A 23,014-nucleotide genomic window follows, 5' to 3' on the forward strand; every position below is an offset into this window, starting at 1 on the left:
ATGCCACAATCACAGCAACTCCAGCAGCTTGTGGCAATGCTGGATCCTCAACCCACTGAGAGAGGCCAGGGATCTGAATCCACATCCTCACGGATGCCAGTTGTTTTCTTAACTTGTTGAGCCACAATGGGAACTCCTCAGCCTACATTTTTGAAATATAAAAATAATTATTAAATCTCTATGTTGTCTCAGTTCAAAATTGTCACATATGCTTTAAGCTTTTTCTTTTGTTGGGGGGAGGGGGTGTACCCGCAGCATAGGGAGGTTCCCAGGCTAGGGATTCGATCGGAACTGTAGCTGCATGCCTATTCCAGAGCCACAGCAATGCTGGATCTGAGCCACATCTGAAACCTACACCGCAGCTCATGGCAACTCGATCTCCAACCCACCAAGCAAGGTCAGGGATTGAACCCATGTCCTCATGGGTGCTAGTCGGGTTCGCTAACCACTGAGCTACGACGGGAACTCCTGCTTTAAGCTTTTTCGTACTGCATTTCCCAGTGAATAAATGAGGTTTCTATGGTGAATAATTGGAGTGTTTAGAGCAGAGGAGATGGAATGTGGCAGAGGGAATATCGAATTGGGGTAAGGTCATTAGACCTCGTAGTCATTTAACTTTCCTGATGCTCCCCAGTGGTCTGGTGGTTAGGATCTGCTGCTCTCAAACCTTAGCATCACAGCTTTTCACCCTTAAAGTGAAGCGATTGGACGGATGGTCGCTAGGATGTAGCTCTCCGGGAGTGTTAAGAAGGAGATAAAAGTATGAACTGCTTTGCAAACAAAGACTGCACGGTTATTATCCTTCTCTAGATTCCATGGTCATGTACAAGCACTCTTAACCCCTGCAGATTGAGAAACCCTGAAAGGTATTGTCCACAAGTACACTGGTAAAGTGTTACTGTGGTAGGCTTTACCCAGAGTTACCATGGCTACTGTGTAGAAGATCACAGCTGTCTAGCACTGATCTGTACAAGTAAATCCCCCTGAGGCCTAAGGTGTCAGGTTTGGGGGATACTTGGGGACCCACTTTATGTGGGAAATGCTGATTGCTGGCATTGCCTCGCATACCCCTGGAGAGAACTCATCTGGACAGGTCTCCCCCACATCAGCTTTTACTTCACCCCTTCTGTTTCAGACAGCTGATTAGGGGTTCAGTGTGTTGGGTTCCAGACTCATTCTAAGTATCATTCTTTTCTGAAGAATGAACATCAGAGCAGATAGATACTGGGAACAAGAATGCCGATTTTTTTTTTTGTGTGTGCACCCCAATTGCAACTTGAAGGGTTATCTTAGTTGGTATGACAGTCTTCTGACAACATGATTGAGGGGGTGCCCAAAGGGGTCCTGGTGAAAGGCACTCCAAGCTAAGCGGCACTCATTCACAATATTTCCTTTGGTACAAAAGCAAGTGAACCTGAGCAAGGAACCAGGAAAAGGCACATTAGAAATTCTAGCCTTTTGTGTCTACATTCAGCAACGTGGAGTCAACTTTCTTCTCGTGAAGGTGAAAGCAGGTAAAACTTAATGATTTGTCTGAACTCTTATTCCAGACCCAGGCATACATGAAATTATAACCCTGACTATATCTTTTTAAAACACTACTCTCCAGGAAGCACTGAATTATGATATATATGGAATTTTAACTGGTTCTTGATGTACCAAGTAGATTATATGTGTTTATCAGGATTAATTATTATGAAATCCCTGTTTGGGGCTGGTACGCCGGGAGGAATGCAGTTGGCCCATGCTCCCAGAAGAGGTGCAGACAGGGTGTGTGTGTGTGTGTGTGTGTGTGTGAGAGAGTGTGATCTGTAGAATCAGCCTCTGGCCAGGCACACTTGAGGCAGCAGCCATGACTGTTTGGGCAGAAGGAAAGGCTTTTTACATTAAACCTCACACCTTAGCCTGCCTGTGTGGGAAGCACTAACACAGTAAACTCCTTTTGTTAGCTCTGTGGGGGATCAGCATGGCCAAGCAAGCCCTGAATTCAAACCAAGGAGGGAGGGAGGGATTGATGAGGGGTAAGAGGAGGGAGAGAGGGGGAAGTGGTTCCTGAAGGGAAGTGGGGATGACTAATACCCTGAGCTGGTGAGGCTGTCTTGAGGAGAGAGCTGGAGGAGAATTTCTTTGTGTCTCTCTTTCATGTTTTCAGATGAGTTTCTCATTCTGGAGAACATACCAGAAATTTTTCTTGAAAATGTAAGCTGGACAGAAACTTAATTTGTTCTTTTTTTTTTTTTTTTTTCTCTGAAAATCCTGTTTAGATAATCTGGAGAAAAGATTAAATAAAGTGCCCTCTAGGGACTAGACTGGAGGGGCAGTCCAGTGGCGCTCTTACTTGGTTCACCGTTAGAGACCCTGCCTGATATTTTGATAGGCTTGTGGGAAATCTGAAGATGCCACTGTGGTGTTCACAGGAATGAAAGCTCTTTCAGTGAGCTATGGGTGCCATGCATCTGGGGACCAGGGTGACCGACTGTTACCTGCCTGGGGGTGAGGGGTGATGTGCTGCTATCACTTGCTCCATTGCTTGGGCCCCTCGTGCTCCTGCAGCTACACCAGATGTACATGTGCATGCAACTCAGTAAAGATGAAAGGGGGTGAGGATAGCAAAGGGAACTGATAGCGGGTTAATATGGTGGCCACATATTACCAGCACCTCCTGTGAAAAAAGCCTGTTGTTGAGACCTTTCGGTGTAAGTAGACAGGGTTTGTTTGCACAGGAGAGTGGGTGCAGCTAATTTTCCTAGGTGTTCAGGGTGCACTCAGACTACACCCACATCCCCAGAACACAGGACAATAGTGTGTGTGGTGACTCGGTCAACATTGCAATTTTTTTCCCCACTTTTTATTCTGAAATAATTTTAGTTCTATAGACAAGTTGCAAAACTACCAGAAGATTCTTGACAGTATATCCATTATCTCATTCCTCCTGATGTTAACATTTTGCAAAATCATTGTATAATTACCCAAACCAAAAAGTTAATGTTGGGACAATACTGTTAACTAAACTGGAGGCCTAATTTGAACTTCACAGCTTTCCATTAATGCCCTTTTGTGCTGGGATCAAGTCTAAGGTTCACCCTGCATTTATGTCTCCTGAGTCTCCTCCAGTTAATGTCAGAGGGGCCATGGTGTCCTGTCCCTTTGTTAATGAGGCCCTGGTGTGGAGGGATGATGGTGCAGTATGTATGGAGCACAGCGTTATTGAATTGGTGGGACACCGACCAAGTACAAGTTGATGGTCGTGTACCCTTAACTGAGAAGGACAGTTTAGTGGCTCTGCTAAAGATCAAGAGGGCAATGCTCTGAGGATAATGGCCAGGTATCCCTGAACACTAGACCAAAGAAACATTCGGTGGGAAGACTTTATCTGTGTTCCCTTGTGGTTTTCTCTTTCTTGCAGTCTAGCACAATGCCATGGATCAGGAGTTATTCTTCCCCATGTTACAGTGGTTGAGGCTGGCCTTTAAAAGACTTGCACTTTCTCCTCACTCCTAAGCCACACTCAGAACCAGTGTTGGTAAAATCTTGTTCTGTTGAGGAAGGAATATATTGAAATCTCAAACTCAGTGGGACCCTGAGTTTCCTGAGCAGCCACCTTCAGGAACTGCCCATTATGGAATATCTTTCGTATATGGGAAAGGGGCATTTTCAGTGGAAAAGATGAGTGTTAAGGTCAGAATGCTGTACTGCCAGTAGATGTTTGATGTCCAAAGCATTGCTTCAATACCTCACTGCTAGTTTATGTAATAAAGGATTTATTGGTAGTTTGAAGAAATGGAGAACGTGGCTCATATCATTGAAGACTCAGAGCATGAAATAATGTACAAAACTGATTTAAAACCCAACTGATGTAATCTCCAGGGCAATATGATCAATCTTAAAAAGAAACAGATTTGCTTAGGAAAGTCAACAACACAGGTGAATCCATCTGTTGATCCTTATTAAAAAGTACCAGTAGTGGGAATTCCCATCGTGGCTCAGCGGAAACGAATCTGAGTAGTATCCATGAGGATGCAGTGCAGGTTCAATCCCTGGCCTCACTCAGTGAGTTAAGGATCCAGTGTTGCCGTGAGCTCTGGTGTGTGTCGCAGACGTGGTGAAGGCCAGCGTATAGTTCCTACACAACCCCTAGCCTGGGAACCTCCATATGCCGAGGGTGCGCCCCTAAAAAGACACACACACACACACACACACACACACACAAAGGTACCAGTAGTAACAGATGAAGGGGAGAAATCCAAATTTAAGAATTATCAAGAAATGTGTGAAGAAATGAGATCATGATTGACAACCTTAGTTAAAGATGCTACACTGGATATGACAAACCCTTTTGGCCAGATTTGGAAAAGAGTTTGATGCTTAGGGAGCTAAACATCCACTTACTTTATGTGACAAAGGAAACCATACCAATATTTATAGGAGTATTCAAGCAGTGGTGTTCATAACAGTGCAATACTGTAAAGCCCATTCACATTCATTCTTCGTAGTGAAAGAATAAAAGCCTATCTAGGACTTGAAAGAATGCAAGTTAAGTCAGAACAAGGAAGAAAAAAAGCAGCCTTGCCATTTATCAGACTGGAAGGACATGCAGATTGAGCCAGTTAGTTACAGGCTTTCTAGGGAATGTTCTTCCAAGGTCTTGGAGCATTATCAGCTCTGGGTACTGCTGTCTCCCACTCCAGCTGCCAGACCCACTTTGCACTGCTCATCTTTACAGAGGGGCTCGGGGTGCTAAATGCCCCTCATCCCCACTGTAATCCCCCCTTCTTTGAATCCTGCCTCAGATTCAGAACTGATCTCTGCCTCTTTCAGACTCTTCTCAGAACCCTTCAGAGTCCCTCTCCCTGGTCCAGTGATGCTCCTCGGCTTCCCCATTGCCTTCCTCACTGGTCAGCCTGAATTTTACAGACTACGCATCTGCTCCCGGTCAACTTAGCTACTAGGCTTTAGCCGTAGCCCCCAAATGGAACAGCAGTGTTCATCAATACACGCATGAACCAGCAAACTTAGGTTATAATCAGTGGGTTACAACTCGGCAGTAAAAAAGAACAAACTACTGACATCTGTACAATGACATGGATCAATTGGAGCAATCTTAGAAGCCTTACAATGAGTAAAAGAAGCAAAATCGTGCACTGTATTATTCCATTTATATGACTCAAGAAGAACTATAACAATAGAGATTTGATCAGTGGCTGTCTGGCACCAGGACTGGAGGGGGAGCCACTGCAGCCAGCACGAGGGAACTTGCTTGGGAGAGGGTTGGAGTGGTGCTTTAACAAGCATGTGTGGAAAGTGATCAGCCTGTGTGGGTAGAATGTGTTCATTTTACAGTGTGTATGTTATCTCTTAATGCAAGTAAGGAAAAGCGAATGAAATGCCAAGGTGTTAACCTAGGGTCGAGGTGGGTTGCAGGTCGTGGGGTTGGTGGTGGCTCTAAACAGTTACCCAGAGAAACCTGGAATATAACCTCAGGTCTGCCTCTTTAGAACTCTGCTCCCTGGATGGTTTGGGGTTGCTGAAAATGTGGAATGTTAATTGGTCCTTCCTGCACTAAGTGACTTGTCCCTCTTACCAGCATTATTATTTATCATAAGCCCCCTGACTGTTAACAGTTGCAGAGGGATGTGACACTGCACACGCCCAGAAGGCCACGTGCTCCCTGAGAGCTACGCTGCGTGTCAAGGTCCGAGTAGAGGAATAGGTCAGGAGTGGAGGGGGAAGCTTCCTTGGGTCTGAAGTAGCCCAGCCCGCGTCGTCCTTGCTTTCTTCAGACGTGCCCCACGGAATGGAGGGGCACAGAGCCGTGCTGAGATGCTGCCTGGCCGCCTCCTGCAGTGGCTGCTTGCCTGAGCTCATTCTTGCCTGTTTTGTGCTGGATAAAGCTGAGTAAACTGATGTTGGCAACCGATTGTAGGCTTTCAGTCTTGTGCCCGCCGACCCCAGGACCACCTGATACTGACTCAGTGCTTGTGCGGCATGCTGTGTGTTTAGTTGTTACAAATGTACATTCCATTCTCTTGTATAAATTTGTAATTTATTTTCTTTTCTCAGTTAAGCCTTCAGGTACAAGATGTTATGTTGATGGATCAGAAGAAATTGGAAATGACTTTAAACTAAAATGTGAACCAAAAGAAGGTTCACTCCCATTACTATATGAATGGCAGAAATTGTCCAATTCACAGAAGCTGCCCACCTTGTGGTTAGCAGGTACTGCTGATTATACAGTTTGAATGGTTTGTGCAAGTATGTGTAGATTTTAAAATCCCTAAATACCTTCCCTTTTCTGGACAGAGCAATCAGGACTCCATGAGAATTAGTGTTTTATAATGACAGCTTAGTGTCATGTGGTATTAATGAAGAGATATTTTTATAATGATCAGCCTTGAGGATGTTATAATTGGTATATTGATGGAAACTGTTCATTGTCTTAAGTTCATTGTCACCACAGGAGTTGGATCTTGAGTGTTTTGCTTGGATTCATGTCGAAGATAAGGTTATTTACCCATGGCATGTCTATAAAACAAAACACCTATGTGAAGCTACCCAGAAAGATTCAAACTGGTTAAATCCATTATTTTGGGGGCCACACCCACGGCATATGGAGGTTCCCAGGCTAGAGGTTGAATTGGAGCCGTAGCTGCCGGCCTACGCCACAGCCACAGCAACGCCAGATCCAAGCCGCGTCTGCAACCTACACCACAGCTTATGGCAACACTGGATCTTTAACCCACTGAGTGAGGCCAGGGATCAAACCTGCGTTCTCATGGATCCTAGTCAGATTTGTTTCTGCTGAGCCACAGTGGGAACTCCCAAATTGGTTAGGTCTGACCACTCCTCTGCTTGTTATAATTGACCTGTTATTCAAACTGATAACCATGCTCCACCCTCCTCCCACCCTCCTCACCCTGATCTTAGGTAGGATTTCTTCCCACCTCTGTTTATTTTTTCAAAACCAAGAGGCCAAATCATATGACCTCTTCTACCTTTCTTTTTTGTGTTTCTTCTGTCTGGAGGGATGAAATAGATTTTGCATATCTTGCTGCTGCCCCTAAGAGCCTCTGTGCTGTGGAATATTTTTTGTCATCGGTGTGGCTGTGCTTCAGCAGAGACTGTGCCTAGCCAAAGGGGTCATGATTACTTTGGCTTTGACGTGAATGAACTAGACGCACAGTTGTTTGCATTCTGGAGACTTGCCTGTGCCTTGTCGGGTTTGTTCAGTATCCAGCTTCAGTTTTTTACGTGTTGACCAAGTGGAGTTTGCCTTTGCTTAAAAACTCAGCAATATGTGACTGTAAAAATGATTTCATTCCCTCACCCTCCTCTTTCTGCCCATAGAAATGACTTCACCTGTTATATCTGTAAAAAATGCCTCTACTGAACACTCTGGGACATACAGCTGTACTGTGAAAAACAGAGTGGGCTCTGATCAATGCCTGCTTCGCCTGGATGTGGTTCCTCGTAAGTGTCTGTTCACTGTTTTGAAGATGTGTTTCATTATCTTGATACAGCCTCCTTGGCTTCAGTCAGCAAGTGTGTATTAAGGGCAGGGGGGTGCTAACTTTGAGCAGAGCACTCTGTGGTTTGGTTATTAGCTTGTCTAAGTCATGGAAAGGAAAAAGGTATGACATTTTATTAATAAAAACCTTCATTACTCTACTGACCTTAAGAAGGCAAGAATTGTCAGATCAACTCTTGTACTATATTTAGCCAATGTAAGTAAGTATAAGCTATTTAGAAATTCTTAAATGCCAACTAAGATTGTGAGTATTAAAATCTTTCAGTATGGTTTATTGTTTTTATCCTTGAAATAGAGTACACAGTTCAGAAGAAAGTTGTTTTAGTGGATTTTCCTTCAGACCGGGAAAAGCTAACTGATTTGTCTCTTAAATTGAGACAAATTCAATGAAATCAATCTGTCATTGTGTATTATTACGTGCAGTGTGACTAGATGAAAAATTTTTTCAACCATTCTTTTTTTAATATCTTATTCTAGCTTCAAATAGAGCTGGAACAATTGCAGGAGCTGTTATAGGAGTTTTGCTTGCTCTAGTGCTCATTGGTCTTATTGTGTTTTGCTGTCATAAAAAGCGCAGAGAAGAAAAATACGAAAAAGAAGTGCATCATGATATCAGGTAATTAAGTGGCAGAGGAGTTGACTGATGTATACTAAATGTATTATGTCTTTAAGGTGTTAGTTCTCATAATCATCTGAAGCATTTGCCCCTGTGAGAATTGGATGAAAGCTTCTTCTCTTTTCCTTAATGTACTGGAAAGCTTATACTTTCAATTTCAAATGTGCAGCTCCAGCCAACCTCCACTGTGCCTCCTTCCCCATTTTGAGACTTACTTGTAAGAACCACTGCAAAATGCTTATCTCCAGACTCTCTGCCTTCTCCCACTAGAGTACAGGCATGAAATTTTCAAAAAATGAATTGTTGAGGTTTCAAATAAAAAAAAAAATCTGATTGTATCAAGTGACACGGGTAGTTAATAGAATTATTGGTAATGTGATATTATTTTTTTAAATATTCTAAACTGGTAAATCTTAACTAGAAATGCACATTGGATTATAGAACTTGTAAAAATAACAACAGAGGGTCAAACTGACACCCAGGAAATTGACATTTGATGGGTCTAGGGTGGAATCTGGACATTTGTATTTTAAAATGCACCATAAGTGACTCATATATATTCCGTGTCAGTGCTTGGTGTGAAAATTTCTTATGCCTAATTCTCACTTTTTGCAAACTTAAATCTGCTCAAAGTTTTCAGCTGAAATCTTAGATGAGTAACTTTCATAATAAAAAAGATATTTTACCTCGTTCTTTTTTTTTTTTTTTGGTAGAAATATCTGTAGATGTTGCTTTATCGACTATTAAGTGTTATTACGTGGCTCTGACCAGATTATCTTTGTCTGTGATACGAGAATATGAAAACATTTGAGGTTTGTTCTTTGTAACACAGCATTATGGAACTATGTACTTTTAATTTTTTAAATTTTTTTTGTCTTTTTGCCTTTTCCAGGGCCTCACCGGCAGCATATGGATGTTCCCAGGCTAGGGGTCTAATCGGAGTCACTGGCCTATGCCTCAGCCACAGCAACTTGGGATCCGAGCCTCGTCTGTGACCTACACCACAGCTCATGGCAACGCTGGATCCTTAACCCACTGAGCAAGGCCAGGGATCAAACCCGAAACCTCATGATTCTTAGGCAGATTCGTTAACCACTGAGCCACAATGGGAACTCCTGGAACTATGTACTTTTATAACAATCACATTATTATGTGTGAAGGCATAAACTCTGTAAATGATAAATTTGAGATAGATACATAGTTCACAACATCACACCTTATTGTGCTTGCTTTTTGTGTGTCACACACCCTTCTTTTTTTCAAGGGTCCAGGGGTGGTTCACGCATTGCATGCAGATGTTCTGGGGCCAGGGATCGAACCTGTGCCATGGTAGTGACAATACTGGGTCCTGATCCCACTGAGCCACCAGGGAACTTCCTCACGTACACTTTTATATGCTTAGTGCTTAAATAGAAGATCTTCCTTTCCCCCCATGATTCATAGCTTACATGATTGTAGGTTTCTAGAAACTTGGTCTTTGAGCGCGTATTGTGATCTTTCTAGGGAAGACGTGCCTCCTCCGAAGAGCAGAACATCCACTGCCAGAAGCTACCTCGGCAGCAACCACTCGTCCCTGGGGTCCATGTCTCCTTCCAACATGGAAGGCTATTCCAAGACTCAGTATAACCAGGTACCAAGCGAAGACTTTGAACGCGCTCCTCAGAGTCCGACTCTCCCACTCGCTAAGGTAGCTGCCCCTAATCTCAGCCGGATGGGAGCAGTGCCTGTGATGATTCCAGCCCAGAGCAAGGACGGGTCCATAGTATAGAGCCTCTGTACCTTCATCTGTGCTCTCCACGTTCCTTTTCTCTTCTCGAAGTATCAACACCTATTCTGTTCTGAATTTTGCTACCAGCCTCAAAATATATCAAAAAGAAGTTCACCAGAAACGGTAAAAACTCCAGGTTTTGTGCAGTTATATTGAAATAGTAAAGGCATTAAAGAAAGTTCTAAGGGCAAATTCACCTTCTAAGTAATATATCCTTTAAGAGCTTGATTTTATAGGTTTCTGGGTATCAATACTTCAGTCAGATGCAGCACTTTGAGTGTGAAGTCATAGGTGAAGAAAGAAATTGGTGAACTTACATGCATATACCAAGCTGATACTTGAATCATCTGAAAGTGGTACTTTATAGTTTCTACCATTACTTTTAGGTTGCCTTTTTCAATTAATTTATGACCCTGTAATTCCCCTGCCCCCAAATTGGTACAGAAAGATTCATGACAAAAATAGTCACATACATTTATGTTGGTTCTTGTTTTTGCTTCAGTGAAAACTCTAAATGTGTTTAAAGTATCTCTAATAAGTAGAAAACACTACAATGTTCTAGAAACCACTCGTTCTGAGTCATTCATAAACCTTGTCTATGAAATGACTTAAGTGCTTAATTGATAGGTTGCTCTGGGCAGCAGGGACATAGTAAGCTCCTTTTTTATGCTAAAATAAAGGAGCATCTGTCTGGTCCATTTGGAAAATTTGCTGTCAACTACATGTAGTGATGGTAGTAGTGGTGCAATAGTGAGGGTGGACTTTGTTGCCGAGTGTCTTGATGCCTTGAGGCCTGTGCAGGTCTTCAGAACCCTGACTTGCTGTCAAGGATGTGTAGTGTTTTGCAGTTCTCAACTAAATGCTGGCCCTCCACTTTAGGCTATATTTTTCTAGTAAGAAAAAAGTATAACTCATTTATTATTTGACAGTTATAGAATATCTGTAACTCCCTAATTATTGGTTCTAAATTAAAAAAAAAATTTACCCCTGATTTAGTGGGGGTTTGGGGTGGGGGAGGGTTTTTGTTTTTGTGATGATGTTGCATAGTATATGTTCTAGGAATATACTCTTAAATTTGCCATCTTGAATGCTGTTCCTGGAGGATATTGTCTTCATAAACTTAGAATGATGAAATACACCCTAAACTAGTAAGTGTCCTCCATCAGTTCTGTATTTCAGACTTGGGAGGATGTACCGTTGCTATTGTATGGCCAACACGTCTTGTGTAGTTGCAGAAAATCAAGTTGAGCTTTGAAAAGTTTGTCTTAGTTTTGTGGAAGTGACGTAATCTTTAAAAAAAAAAAAAAAAGAAAGAAGAAAGAAATGATAGGAAAAGGAGTAAAAGGAATACTCCTACCTGCCAAATGTATTAAATGCTGTCTTAGTAGATGAAAGTGAATTTATTGTATTTCCCTTAAGATTGTGAGGAAGCGTGGATATATAGCATATAGTAGAATGAGCCATCAGTTTCTTTATAGTACATAAGGTTTGCAATAAATTATTTCATTAGCTCTAAAACCTTTTCCCTAGATTTCAGTAGGGAGTTGGTTTCTGTTCATCTCTTTGGGTGCTGTGGTGGTAAATGCTACATTATAAATTAATGTTAGCATGAATTTATGATTAGGCAGAGTATGTATACACTTTTTAATGGTAAACGTAAGCTGAATGTATAGTGGATTAGTGTATAGTTTGACATTTTTGGAATAGGTTTTTAATGTTACATAAAATTTGCTTTTATGCTTGTGTTAACATTTTCATCTGTGCCTTTTGGGTAATTCAGTTTTTATGATGAATTTCTGGTGCCTATGAGCTAGCTATCACCTGAAAGGTGCTTAGAGGTGAAGGTACTGTTCCTAAAAATGCATCACTGTGATACCTTTCTATCCTTACACTTTGAGTCTTGCCTCTTCTTTTCTGTTCTTTTTGGATGCAAGTTAACTGATTATGTTACTTGTCATGTTTCTACAATTTCGACATCCCCTACACTCTTTGTGTTTCTGATTTTATAACAATAACTATTTTTGAATACTGGATTCCCAGTCTGTTTTATATGAATACAATTTATAAGATATTTTAAGAATAAATAAGATCACGAACATTAATAATAAAACATTTTTGGTCCTCCCTATTTCCCATTTTCGTATAATGAAGATCATGCTGTCAATCTAAGTAGAAATTACTATGAAAAGTGGACATGTGTAAGGCTTTCCTCCCCTAGACTTGGTAGTTAGTCTAGGATTTGATTGTAAGGACATCAGAATCTCCCAGAGGTGCTTCGTTCCAGTTCAGGTCCATACCACCTACAACCTGAAAAACAAGCTCGGAAAAAGCCACTGTGTGACCTGAAGACACTATTGGATGTGGCTGGGTTTAGAGGACAGACTTCGGTTTTAGGTTTATGTCTCCAGCTACTCGTTGTAAATTTCAGCTAATCCAAAAGTGAGATACTGCTGATAATTTCCCAAACAATTCTACCTAATAATTTACTTTGAACTAGAGATCAAATATTTGTTCTGGAATTTCTATTGGTAATTATCAAGCAGTTCAACAAAAAATTGTTAAATGTTTCAATTAGAGTCAAACATCAGTCAAGGACAGCACTGACTCTTCAAAGTAAAACTGTTCCATTCCACTTTATACCTAAGAGACTTGACACCGACACCACATTCTTTTGAGTTATGCAGGAAAACTGTAAAAGAAATGATATCATAGAGGATGCAATTCTATGCTTTTAATATGTAGATGACAGGTGTTCTTTTTTCTTTTTGGCAATCTTATCAATATTTCCTTGTTAGAAGGCAGGAAAAAAAAAAAAAACTTTATTGATTACACTAGCTAGTTATTCCAGGCAAATAACTTCTTTGAAATTTGGGCAATCTACCATGGAGTTGTAATGGAAACGCAGCCTGAGCGTGGCTATTAGGGGGAGGTTAATTCAAGAAACACAATTAGATTATTGGTATGAATTAATACATGGTTTTTATTTAAAAGATAATTTTTAGGATTGAGTTCTGGAGATTTGGAGCAAGTGAAGGGGCAAGTAAACCTTTTGATTAAATATTTTTAAACTCATTGCATGATGTTGGAGATCAAATTCTGTAATGTATGGCATCTTAAAATAACTATTCTCTGTCTCTTTTTGTGTGTGTGCAGCATGTAAATTTGAAGTTATTTGTGAATGTTTAACGTTCTTTTTCTAATCTCTTTTCATCTCCACAGTGTTTAGGGCTTTCAGATGCCTTATTCTAGTGTGCACAGAAAAAGTCCATATTTTTTGTGGTTAATGCTTTGATGTGTCTTGTAAGGAGTAGTTTGTAGAAAACGTTAGCACACTTTAAACTTTTTAGTGGCTTGTGAAATTATATATTATATATATATATATGTACATATATCTTTATAATATTTCCTGTGTTTAGTAGTATAAATGTTCTGGGTAAGTTTTAATATTTCAAATGTCTTTGGCTATTCTTTCAATAAAGGCAACATGTTCTGTAGTTGGATTTTTTTTTTTTTTTAACTCATTTGACACTGAAATGGTCCATAACTGAGCACAGGTTCTACTTAAAAATGTTAATAGAAGTAGGAAAGAATAATAAATAAATTGGTGAATTGTGGTTCTGTTTATCTTCTGGATGGTAACACCAGCAAGTTAAGTGCTACATTTGGCTTCTTACTGTTAATTAAAATCCAGTTTTATAAAATACTTCATTTTGTAATTTCAGAGTGTGGTTAATATCAGTCGGGTTTGGTTTTGATCCTGAACACTAAAAGCTCCAAGGAAGAATGCTGTGTTTTCTACTAACTTATCTAATGACACAAGTGTTGAGAGAACCACAATTCACTAATTCACTTATTCTCTAACTCTGAATTTTTGTGACAAATACACTCATCCTACTGAGGAGAAATATTTTGACACTTCACATGCACAAGTACAGAATTGATAGTGTCAATTTAAAAAATGAACCTTTGTATTTCAAGCTTCTGGTTTAAATATCCGATGGTGCAGATTTTGAAATTTGTAAGAACAAAATTTGGCTTAAAAGAACCAAAAACTTGCTCTGGTTTTGTGACCTTGTGTACTTTTAAAATAAAATCAAGAAAGCAGTTCTCTGCCTCACGGTGTGGCATCATTGTGCCTTTGGGGGGAAAAAATGTCTGTAAAGCTTCAGTATGCTGTTTTCTCTGCTTTCCTGAGCTGGGGTTTCCTTTTCACCTCTCCTTTGCATCTTTTGTTAAACAAAGTAAAAATTAAAATAGCCACACACATCAGTGAAAATATATCAGACATATTTCCCCAGTCCTGTGCATCTCTTTAACTGCATACAACATAATAATTTGAGGTTGAAATCTCCAAAGTTCTGTGATCATTTCACAATTTACAGTATGGACTAGAGTTTTTCAGATGCATGAAAACTGTGCATACATGTACGCATTAAGTTCACAAACATCTAGTTATGGTTTAAAGCTGTTTTCATTGAGTCTAAATATTGATTTCAGAAAAAAACAGGATAGGGTAGTGATACTTTTTATTTTCGTAAGAAGGTATTTTAAGAAATATTTTGTTTATAATTTTTCAACATTTTGGGATGCATAATGCTTGGTTATGAGGGACCATCCTGTGTACTACTGCAGGATGCTTGTAGCATCGCTGACCTTTCCCTGCTAGGTGCCAGTAACTCTTTCCCTCCCTCCCCCAGAAGTGCCAATGAAAAACATCCCCAGCCTGTCAGTAGCCACTGGGGTGGGGGGCAAAGGTCCCCTCCCCCACTGAGAACCGGTGATTTATACTAATGCGAAGTTTTCTATTTGGAGGTTAAAAGAACAGCATAGGCTGAATACCACTTGTTACCATATCTTTTACTTGGCTTCAGTTTCCCAGTGCTTAAAATGGAGATTAAAAATACCTACATCACAGGGGATGTTGAAAAGTTTTAAAGAGATGGAATGATGAAAATTTTTTGCATTTATCCAAGGTGGCTGGGATGCCAATAGTGAGTGATACACGGATTTTCAGAGAATCAAGATTAAAATAAGGCTAAGTGAAACTACCAAGTATAATTTAATGCCTTTAATTTAGATCATATTTGAATCTTGCTGCTCTAAAGGCCAGATCATATTTCTGGTTAATTAAGTACCAAATGGCAAAACTGATGAAATTGAGCCAAAATTGAATATAAAATACTTTATTATTACTATTTTTTTTGTCTTTTTGCCTTTTCTAGGGCCACACCCGTGGCATATGGAGGTTCCCAGGCCAGGGGTCTAATTGGAGCTGTAGCTGCCGGCCTACACCAGAGCCACAGCAATGCTAAATCTGAGCCGCATCTGCGACGCCGGATCCTTAATCAACTGAGCAGGGTCAGGGATTGAACCCGCAACCTCATGCTTCCTAGTTGGATTGTTTCCTCTGCGCCATGACGGGAACTCCTAAAATACTCTATCGTTAGGTAAAAATGGTCAAGTTTTAGGTCTAAGGGGTAAATAAATGTAAATTCTAAATTTAGTAAAGTCAGCAGTGACAAGATCAGAAAGCCATTTCTAGGAACTCAGTTGAGTTCTTTTTTCCTTTTGGTATTTCTGATTCCTGAAGTGTAGATCAAACGAGATTTTGTTGTTGTTGTTGTTCTTTGGGGTTTTTTTGTGTGTGTTTTAGGGCCTCACCCTCAGCATATTGAGGTTCCCAGGCTAGAGGTTGAATCGAAGCCACAGCTGCCAGCGTATGCCACAGCAACGCAGGATCCGAGCCATGTCATCGACTTACACCACAGCTCACGGCCGTGCCAGATCCTTAATCCACTGATTGAGGCCAGGGGTTGAACCTGCAACCTCATGGTTCCTAGTCTGATTCATTTCTACGGCACCACGACGGGAACACCAGGATTTGTTTTGTTACTCAAATAACTTTTTTTTTTTTTCCTTAGGGCCAAACCCGAGGCATATGGAAGTCCCCAGGCTAGGGGTCAATTCAGAGCTGCAGCTGCCAGCCTGTGCCACAGCTGCAGCAACACCAGATCTGAGCCTCTGCTGTGACCTACACCACAGCCCATGGCAGTGCCAGGTCCTTAGAATGCTCATCCTTACGTATACTGGTCAGGTTTGTTACTGCTGAGTCATATCGGAAACTCCCTGTTACTTAAGTAATTTTTCTAAATTTTATAACTATTTATATTTTTCATTGTATTATTTATTTTTTTAAGCTCACACCTGTGGCGTATGGAAGTTCCCAGGCAAGCTGTTGAATCAGGCCTGCAGCTGCTGGCCTGTGCCACATCCGAGCTGCATCTGTGTCCTGCACTGCAACTTCTGGCTGGATCCCTGACCCACAGATTGAGGCCAGGGATTGAACCCATATCCTTATGGTTGCTGGTTGGGTTCATTACCACTGAGCCATAATGGCAACTCCCATAACTATTTGTAGAATGAAAAAAACAATTTCAGGAATTAATGAAGAACTGAGAAATAAATTTCAGACTAGGTCCTTGATACATATGCCTCTGGTTTCACTGCTGAGCTATAGAAATGCTAACTCTGATGGAGAATGAGAGAGGTAGGAGAAGATTCAGGGAATTACAGAGGTAAAACCTGATGTAGCCCTCAGCGAGACTCTAGAAGCCATCATGATCTTGCCTGGTCTTTCCCCAGGTCCTTCGTTGTCCACAGTCCTAGTGGATTGATTGTCTTAAAATGTAAATACATTTTATTTTATTTATTTTAAAACCACATCAGGGCTTTGCCGTTGTGGCTCATCAGAAAAAAACCCAGCTAGTATCCATGAAGTTGCAGGTTTGATCCCTGGTCTTACTTAGTGGGTTAAGGATCCAGTGTTGCCATGAGCTGTGGTGTAGATTATAGACAAGGCTCAGATTGAGGGTTGCCATTGCTGCAGCATAGGCCTGCAGCTGCAGCTCTGATTCTATGCCTAGCTTGGGAACTTCTGTATGCCACAGGTGCGGCCCTAAAAAGCGAAAAGAAAAGAAAAAGCACGTTAAGAGTTCCTGCTGTGGCACAGTGGATTAAGAATGCAGAGGTGTGGGTTCTTGGGGTTTAGATCCCCGGCCCGGCACAGTGGGTTAAATGACCTGGTATTGATGCAGCTGTGGCTCAGATTCAACCCCTGGCATGGGAACTCGGCGTGTGCTTCCAAAGCAACCAAGCAAACAAACAAAGACCTTCAGTTTCATTAATGAAAAGATAGTCCCCATCTCTGTCAGCTGAGTCCCAATACTCAAGTACAGTAAGGTTTTTTTCTTTTTTAAACATCACCTTACCCTGATACAAAAGGTCTCTCGTGACCATTCCATTTCTCTGTGGTTTGTTTGCTCCACACCTCGAGGTGCCCCTTTGTGATATTAGCCGTCCTCCAGAGCTGGTTTCATACCTCTGTGAAAATGCGACTTCCCTGCCTAGAGAGGGACCCTCCTTGTTTCCCTGACCAGTGTCAGTGCACACACTCTCCTTGGAGTCATTTTTCCTGTTCACACCCCTGCCCCTCACTCAAGTTAAATTAGGAGTGCATCTAGGCCCTTGGTATTGCCAGAATGGGTCTTTATGGCACAAAACCTTTGCCTTTTCGTTATTTAACATGCTTAATATACCCCTTGACCGGCTTGAAGCTGGTTTATTCACCTTTATCTCCAGATTCTAATTTTGACTTGCAGATTGCTCAGAAAGGGAACTGTGGGCATTAGGAACAAGTCTGCATTTGTCAAGTATGTGTCATGTGTTCAACAAGACAGCTGGCCTGGTTTCTTCCAAGAAAGCGATACCAAGAGAAAGAGGGTGAGTGAGTCCAGGTGGTGAAGGGAAACGTGCAAAGGGCTTAAAAGTTAACTTGCACATGGAGTTCCCGTTGTAGCGCAGCAGAAACGAATCTGACTAGGAACCATGGAGGTTGTTGGTTCTCTCCCTGGCCTCGCTCAGTGGGTTAAGGATCCAGCATTGCTGTGAGCTGTGGTATAGGTAGCAGACACAGCTTGGATCCTGCGTTGCTGTGGCTCTGGTGTAGGATGGCATCAACAGCCCTGATTGTACCCCTAGCCTGGGAACCTCCATGTGCTGCGGGTGCAGCCCTAAAAAGAATGACCAAAAAAAAAAGTTTACTTGCACAAATAAAAATGGGGCTGACCTGACTCAGTAGGTACCAACACAAAACCAAACTTAATTTTGGCATGCCTGTGACATGTGGAAGTTCCTGACCCAAGGATGGAACCAGCATCACAGCAGTGACAATGATGAATCCTTAACCTCCTGAGCCACCAACCAACTGCAAAACCTAAAAATTATTCAAACCTGGAGAAGTGGAGAAGCATTAGAGAAATAAGTTTCTAAAACCCTCCTCAGAGATTCTAAGTAGATTTGAGGTAAGGTCAGTGGCCTTGTTTCTGTCCCAGGTTATTTCAATAATAACCAAACTTGGGAACCTCTGAATTGTTTTGTTTGTTTTTTTTTTTTTTTTGTTTTTGCTTTTTTAGGGCTGCACCCCCAGCATATGGAGGTTCCCAGCCTAGGGGTCCAGTCGGAGCTACAGCTGCCAGCCTCCGCCAACAGCCATAGCAACACAGGATCCGAGGCGCATCTGCAACCTACACCACAGCTCATGGCAACACCAGATCCTTAACCCGCTGAGCAAGGCCAGGGATCAAATCCCCAACCTCATGGTTCCTAATCGGATTCATTTCTGCTTTGCCACAATGGGAACTCTGGGAACCTCTAAATTGTTTAGGAAACCCTGTGCTGACAACCACGCTAAGCCACTTGTGGTAGAATGTTTGTTTTTGGGTATCGCAAATTTTGAGAAATATTTAAGCACACCTTAAATAGATCACTAGATGCCAAAAAAGTTACATGCTTAGATGTCATTTCTAATTTGAATATAGTAATGATATTTCTTGATATTATAATTAGGGAGACCTACCTAGGTAACTAAAACACTGTATCTTAGGAGCTTTTAATTTTTAAAAAGTGAGATTTCATGTCTTTTAAAATGATTAGTCTCCTGAAAAGACTAGTCATTTATGTTTACAGTTAATTTCTGTGTATAATTGTATGAGTTTGCTAGGGCTGCCATAACAAAGTACACAAATGGAGTGGCTTAGCAGAAATTTACTGTCTCACAGTTCTGCAGGGTCAGAGTCTGCGATCAAGGTGATGATAGGGTTATTCTGTTTTGGTTTGGCTTTTTAGGGCTGCAGCCTTAGCATATGGAGGTTCCCAGGCTAGGGGTCCGTTGGGAGCTACAGCTGCAGGCCTACATCACGGCTCACAGCAACGCTGGGTCCTTAACCCACCGAGCAAGGCCAGGGATGGTACCCTTGTCCTCATGGATGCTAGTCGGGTTTGTTAACTACTGATCCATGATGGGAACTCCATGTTTTTTGTTTGTTTGTTTTTTCAGTATAGTTGGTTGATTTACAGTATTTCAGGTGTACAACATAATGGTACAATATTTTTATAGATTATACTCCATTAAAAGTTACTACAGGAGTTCCCATTGTGGCGCAGCAGGAAACAAATCAAACTAGTAACCATGAGCTTTTGGGTTCGATCTCTGGCCTCGCTCAGTGTGTTGGGGATCTGGCGTTGCCGTGAACTGTGAAGTATGTCACAGATGAGGCTTGGATCTGGCTTTGTTGTGGCTGTGGTGTAGGCTGGCAGCTATAGCTCCAATTCGACCCCTAGCCTGGGAACTTCCATGTGCTGCAAACTTGGCCCTTAAAAGCCAAAAAAAAAGAAGTCACTACAAAATAATGGCTGTAATTCCACGTGCTGTATAACAGTAGTTGGTACCTATTAATTTCATCCCCCTGTTCCTCCCCCACTTCCCTCTCCCCACTGGTAACTATAAGTTTCCTTTCTGTATCTGTGAGTCTGTTTCTGTTTTGCATATATAGTCATTTGTATTATCTTTCTAGAAATGCTCTATACGTGTACTTTCTGTGTGTGTGTCTGAGAGAGAGAGGGAGGAATAGAGATATTATCCTGAATACTCACTTTATTTAAAAATTTTTTTGGGGGGGAGTTCCCATCATGGCGCAGTGGTTAACGAATCCGACTAGGGACCATGAGGTTGCGGGTTCGGTCCCTGCCCTTGCTCAGTGGGTTAAGGATCCGGCGTTGCCGTGAGCTGTGGTGTAGGTTGCAGACGTGGCTCGGATCCCGCGTTGCTGTGGCTCTGGCGTAGGCCGGTGGCTACAGCTCCGATTCAACCCCTAGCCTGGGAACCTCCATATGCCGCAGAAGCGGCCCAAAGAAATAGCAAAAAGACAAAAAGAAAAAATAAATTAAAAAAAAAATTTCCTGAATACTTATTTTAAAAAGGTAATAGTGAATGGGAATGGATTAGTCATGGGGTATAAGGATATATTAGGTTTGTGTTTTGTTTTGTTTTGGTTTTGGCCATCCCCACGTCCCCATAGGAAGTTCCTGAGCCAAGGATTAGATCCAAGCCACAGTTGAGACCTACATTGCAGCTGTGGCAACACTGGATCCTTAACACACTGTGCTGGGCTGGGGATTGTACTTGTGTCCCAGTGCCACAGTGATGCTGCCAACCCCATTGAGCCACAGTGGGAACTCCAAAACTAGATTTTTGATTGGAGCAACTAAGTGGGAAATTAAGACATCAAGTCCTGTTTCTACTAGAATTTATTACAATCTTTGAAGGATGATAATAAGCAGGTGAATCATAAACCTAGACCTAAATAGAAAGCTCAGGCCTAGAGATAAAAAAATTTAATAGTCAGAAGTTTTAAGACAGATTTTTAAAAACACAAGAATAGATCATGACAAAGAAATAAATGTAGAGATTGGAGCCCTGATTCTTAATGTTTGAAAGTTAAGCCAAGGAGTTCAGTGTTGAACATGTTGAGCTTGAGAAGTTTATTGTATATATTAATGGAAATGTTGGAAATGCATCTAGAATGTGAGAACTGGGCTGAAAATAGAAGGTGGGAAAGTCATGATCATGAAAACATTGGCAATTACTAAGGAAGTGATACAGATAAAGATGAGTGCCCATAAAGGGAAGTTCACCTAAATAGGAAGTAAGAAAATGAAGGGGAAAAGTGTGTGTGTGTGTGTGTGTGTGTGTGTGTGTGTGTGTGTGTGTAAAGGGTTGACATGGGAGTCCAGTGCTGTCAGCCAATGGAGAGACATTATTCCTGGAAACTTTGGAAGAACTGTTTGAACCCATCTTTCTATTCCTGTTGAGAAGAATTTTCTGGTATTTTGAAGAGTTTCTGTTCCTCAAATTTAGATTTTTACTTTTTAGGGGATTGCTGCTTTGGTAGGAGAGAAAAATACCCATCAGAGATCCGTTGATTGAACACATTTTAGTTTGGTATTACATGTACTCAGTGTCAATGTGTGTACGGCGGGGGATTTGGACAGGGTAACCCTGTAAGGTGAGTTTGCGAGACAACTTGCCTGGTTCTGTCTGGATGGCCTTAGACAAACCACTTAAACCTCTATACTTTTCCTTAACAATAAAATGAGGATAATGGACCTGCCCAATGGATTTGCTCTGGGAATGATACTAATGTCAGGCACGTGGGCTGGCACCTGTCAGTGCTCTGTGAGCATTGGTTGTTATTATCATCGTTGCTGTTACTGTGTTATATTAGTAATATTTGCCTCATATCTTACAGGATTAGGTGACTATATCCCAGTTTTCCCAAGACAGCTCTGTCTTATGCCTGTTAATCTCACTGTAATTAACAAATAGCAACAACCCTTTCACTCGAGGAAGTGTCTCAGATTGGACAATCAGACCCATGGGTATCCTGTCTTTGGGGTTTATAGAGTCTTTTGGAAGTAGAGGCTTAGTGGTGTGGTACTCATTCAGCATGAAGAAGGGAACAGTGATTCTGTCACTGTTCCATCAAAAGTAGCACCATTATATTACGTACAATTAAATTTGCTTTATGTTTAGATTATCCCTAAAAGTTTAGAACATGCACAGCTATAATGTGTGGGATTATTCCATGTGTTATATAGAAGTATTTACCAGTAATGGAAAGTAGTGAAGACGTGTCCATACCAAAATATGATTAACTCATTGCATCTCTTCAATTTGATTTCATCTGACTTGATGGTGGAATGTTTTGAAAAACTATTTCCTTGTTTAGACAAAATTGTAACAACAGTAAATGGATTTAAAAATGTCACCCAAGGAGTTTTCTTGTGGGGCAGCGGGTTAAGGATCCCAGCATTGTCACTGCAGTGGCTTGGGTTGCTGCTGGGGCACCGGCCAAGAACTTCCGTATGCCATGGGACTGGCCACAAAAAATTTCACCCAGATGACATCACTACCAGAAGCCTTTCTGTTCTGTTTCTCTTTTCAGCTTGCTGTTGTGTCATATTTGTATGTATATTTCAGCTGTTGATAGAAGTATTTATATCCATTTTAATAGCTACATGATGTTTCATTAAGTTGATGTTCCATAATTCATTTTTCTTATTTTGGGGCCTAGAGGTTGTTTTTAATTCTCTGTTGTATGTAATATTGCATTCCTAGTATTTTTCCCCATTCTTTTGAGCACAGGTATTGAAATAGTAAGTCGTTAGAGCAAATTGTTGTGAAATTTAAGTGAAGTCATTGTTGTTTATTACACATAGACCATTTCACAAGCTACATTTTATGGATGCAGTGATCTCTAAACCACAATTTGAGGAACCTGATAAGGAGAAAAAGTTCTGGCCCTTTTAAACCAAAGGCTTATGTGTGTTAAATCTACCGAGGGTGACATCACTCAGGAAAATATGCCTGTGAAACGGACCTGAGTCCATCCCCTAGGGCACAGAAGACTGAGAAACAATTCTGGGAGTGAAGTCACTCATGAAGACAGACCAGTTCTGGTAGAGTGGTTGTGCCAGCCCTTAGTTCCGTGGACTGGAGCGTGAGTGAGAGCTAAGGAAGATGAATTCATACAGTTGGTGTACAAAACCATGCCTCACCCAGCTAAAATCCTACGGAGTCCAAATTATATAAAAGATGACATGGTTATTGCCCATTTCCCTACGAGATCCCCACCAGCTCTTGAGCCATCTGATTCATAAGACACAACTTGAAAACTACATTGGACTCTGCTTTCAGGATTCTTGGCCA

The 23,014-nt window shown here is 41.3% G+C and overlaps 1 protein-coding gene across 1 annotated transcript in view; it reads left to right on the top strand.

Annotated features, from left to right (window-relative positions):
* The window catches only part of CXADR (CXADR Ig-like cell adhesion molecule), a 52,818-nt gene extending 38,802 nt beyond the window's left edge, over positions 1–14,016 (top strand). The window contains exons 4-7 of the mRNA XM_047794729.1: positions 6,061–6,216; positions 7,345–7,467; positions 8,003–8,141; positions 9,645–14,016. Of these exons, the coding sequence (XP_047650685.1) occupies positions 6,061–6,216; positions 7,345–7,467; positions 8,003–8,141; positions 9,645–9,909 (683 nt within the window). The 3' untranslated portion in view covers positions 9,910–14,016. The remainder of the gene's footprint in view (positions 1–6,060; positions 6,217–7,344; positions 7,468–8,002; positions 8,142–9,644) is intronic.
* The last annotated feature ends 8,998 nt before the right edge of the window (positions 14,017–23,014 follow it).

Source organism: Phacochoerus africanus, chromosome 1 (genome assembly GCF_016906955.1).
Source record: "Phacochoerus africanus isolate WHEZ1 chromosome 1, ROS_Pafr_v1, whole genome shotgun sequence".
NCBI lineage: Eukaryota > Metazoa > Chordata > Mammalia > Artiodactyla > Suidae > Phacochoerus > Phacochoerus africanus.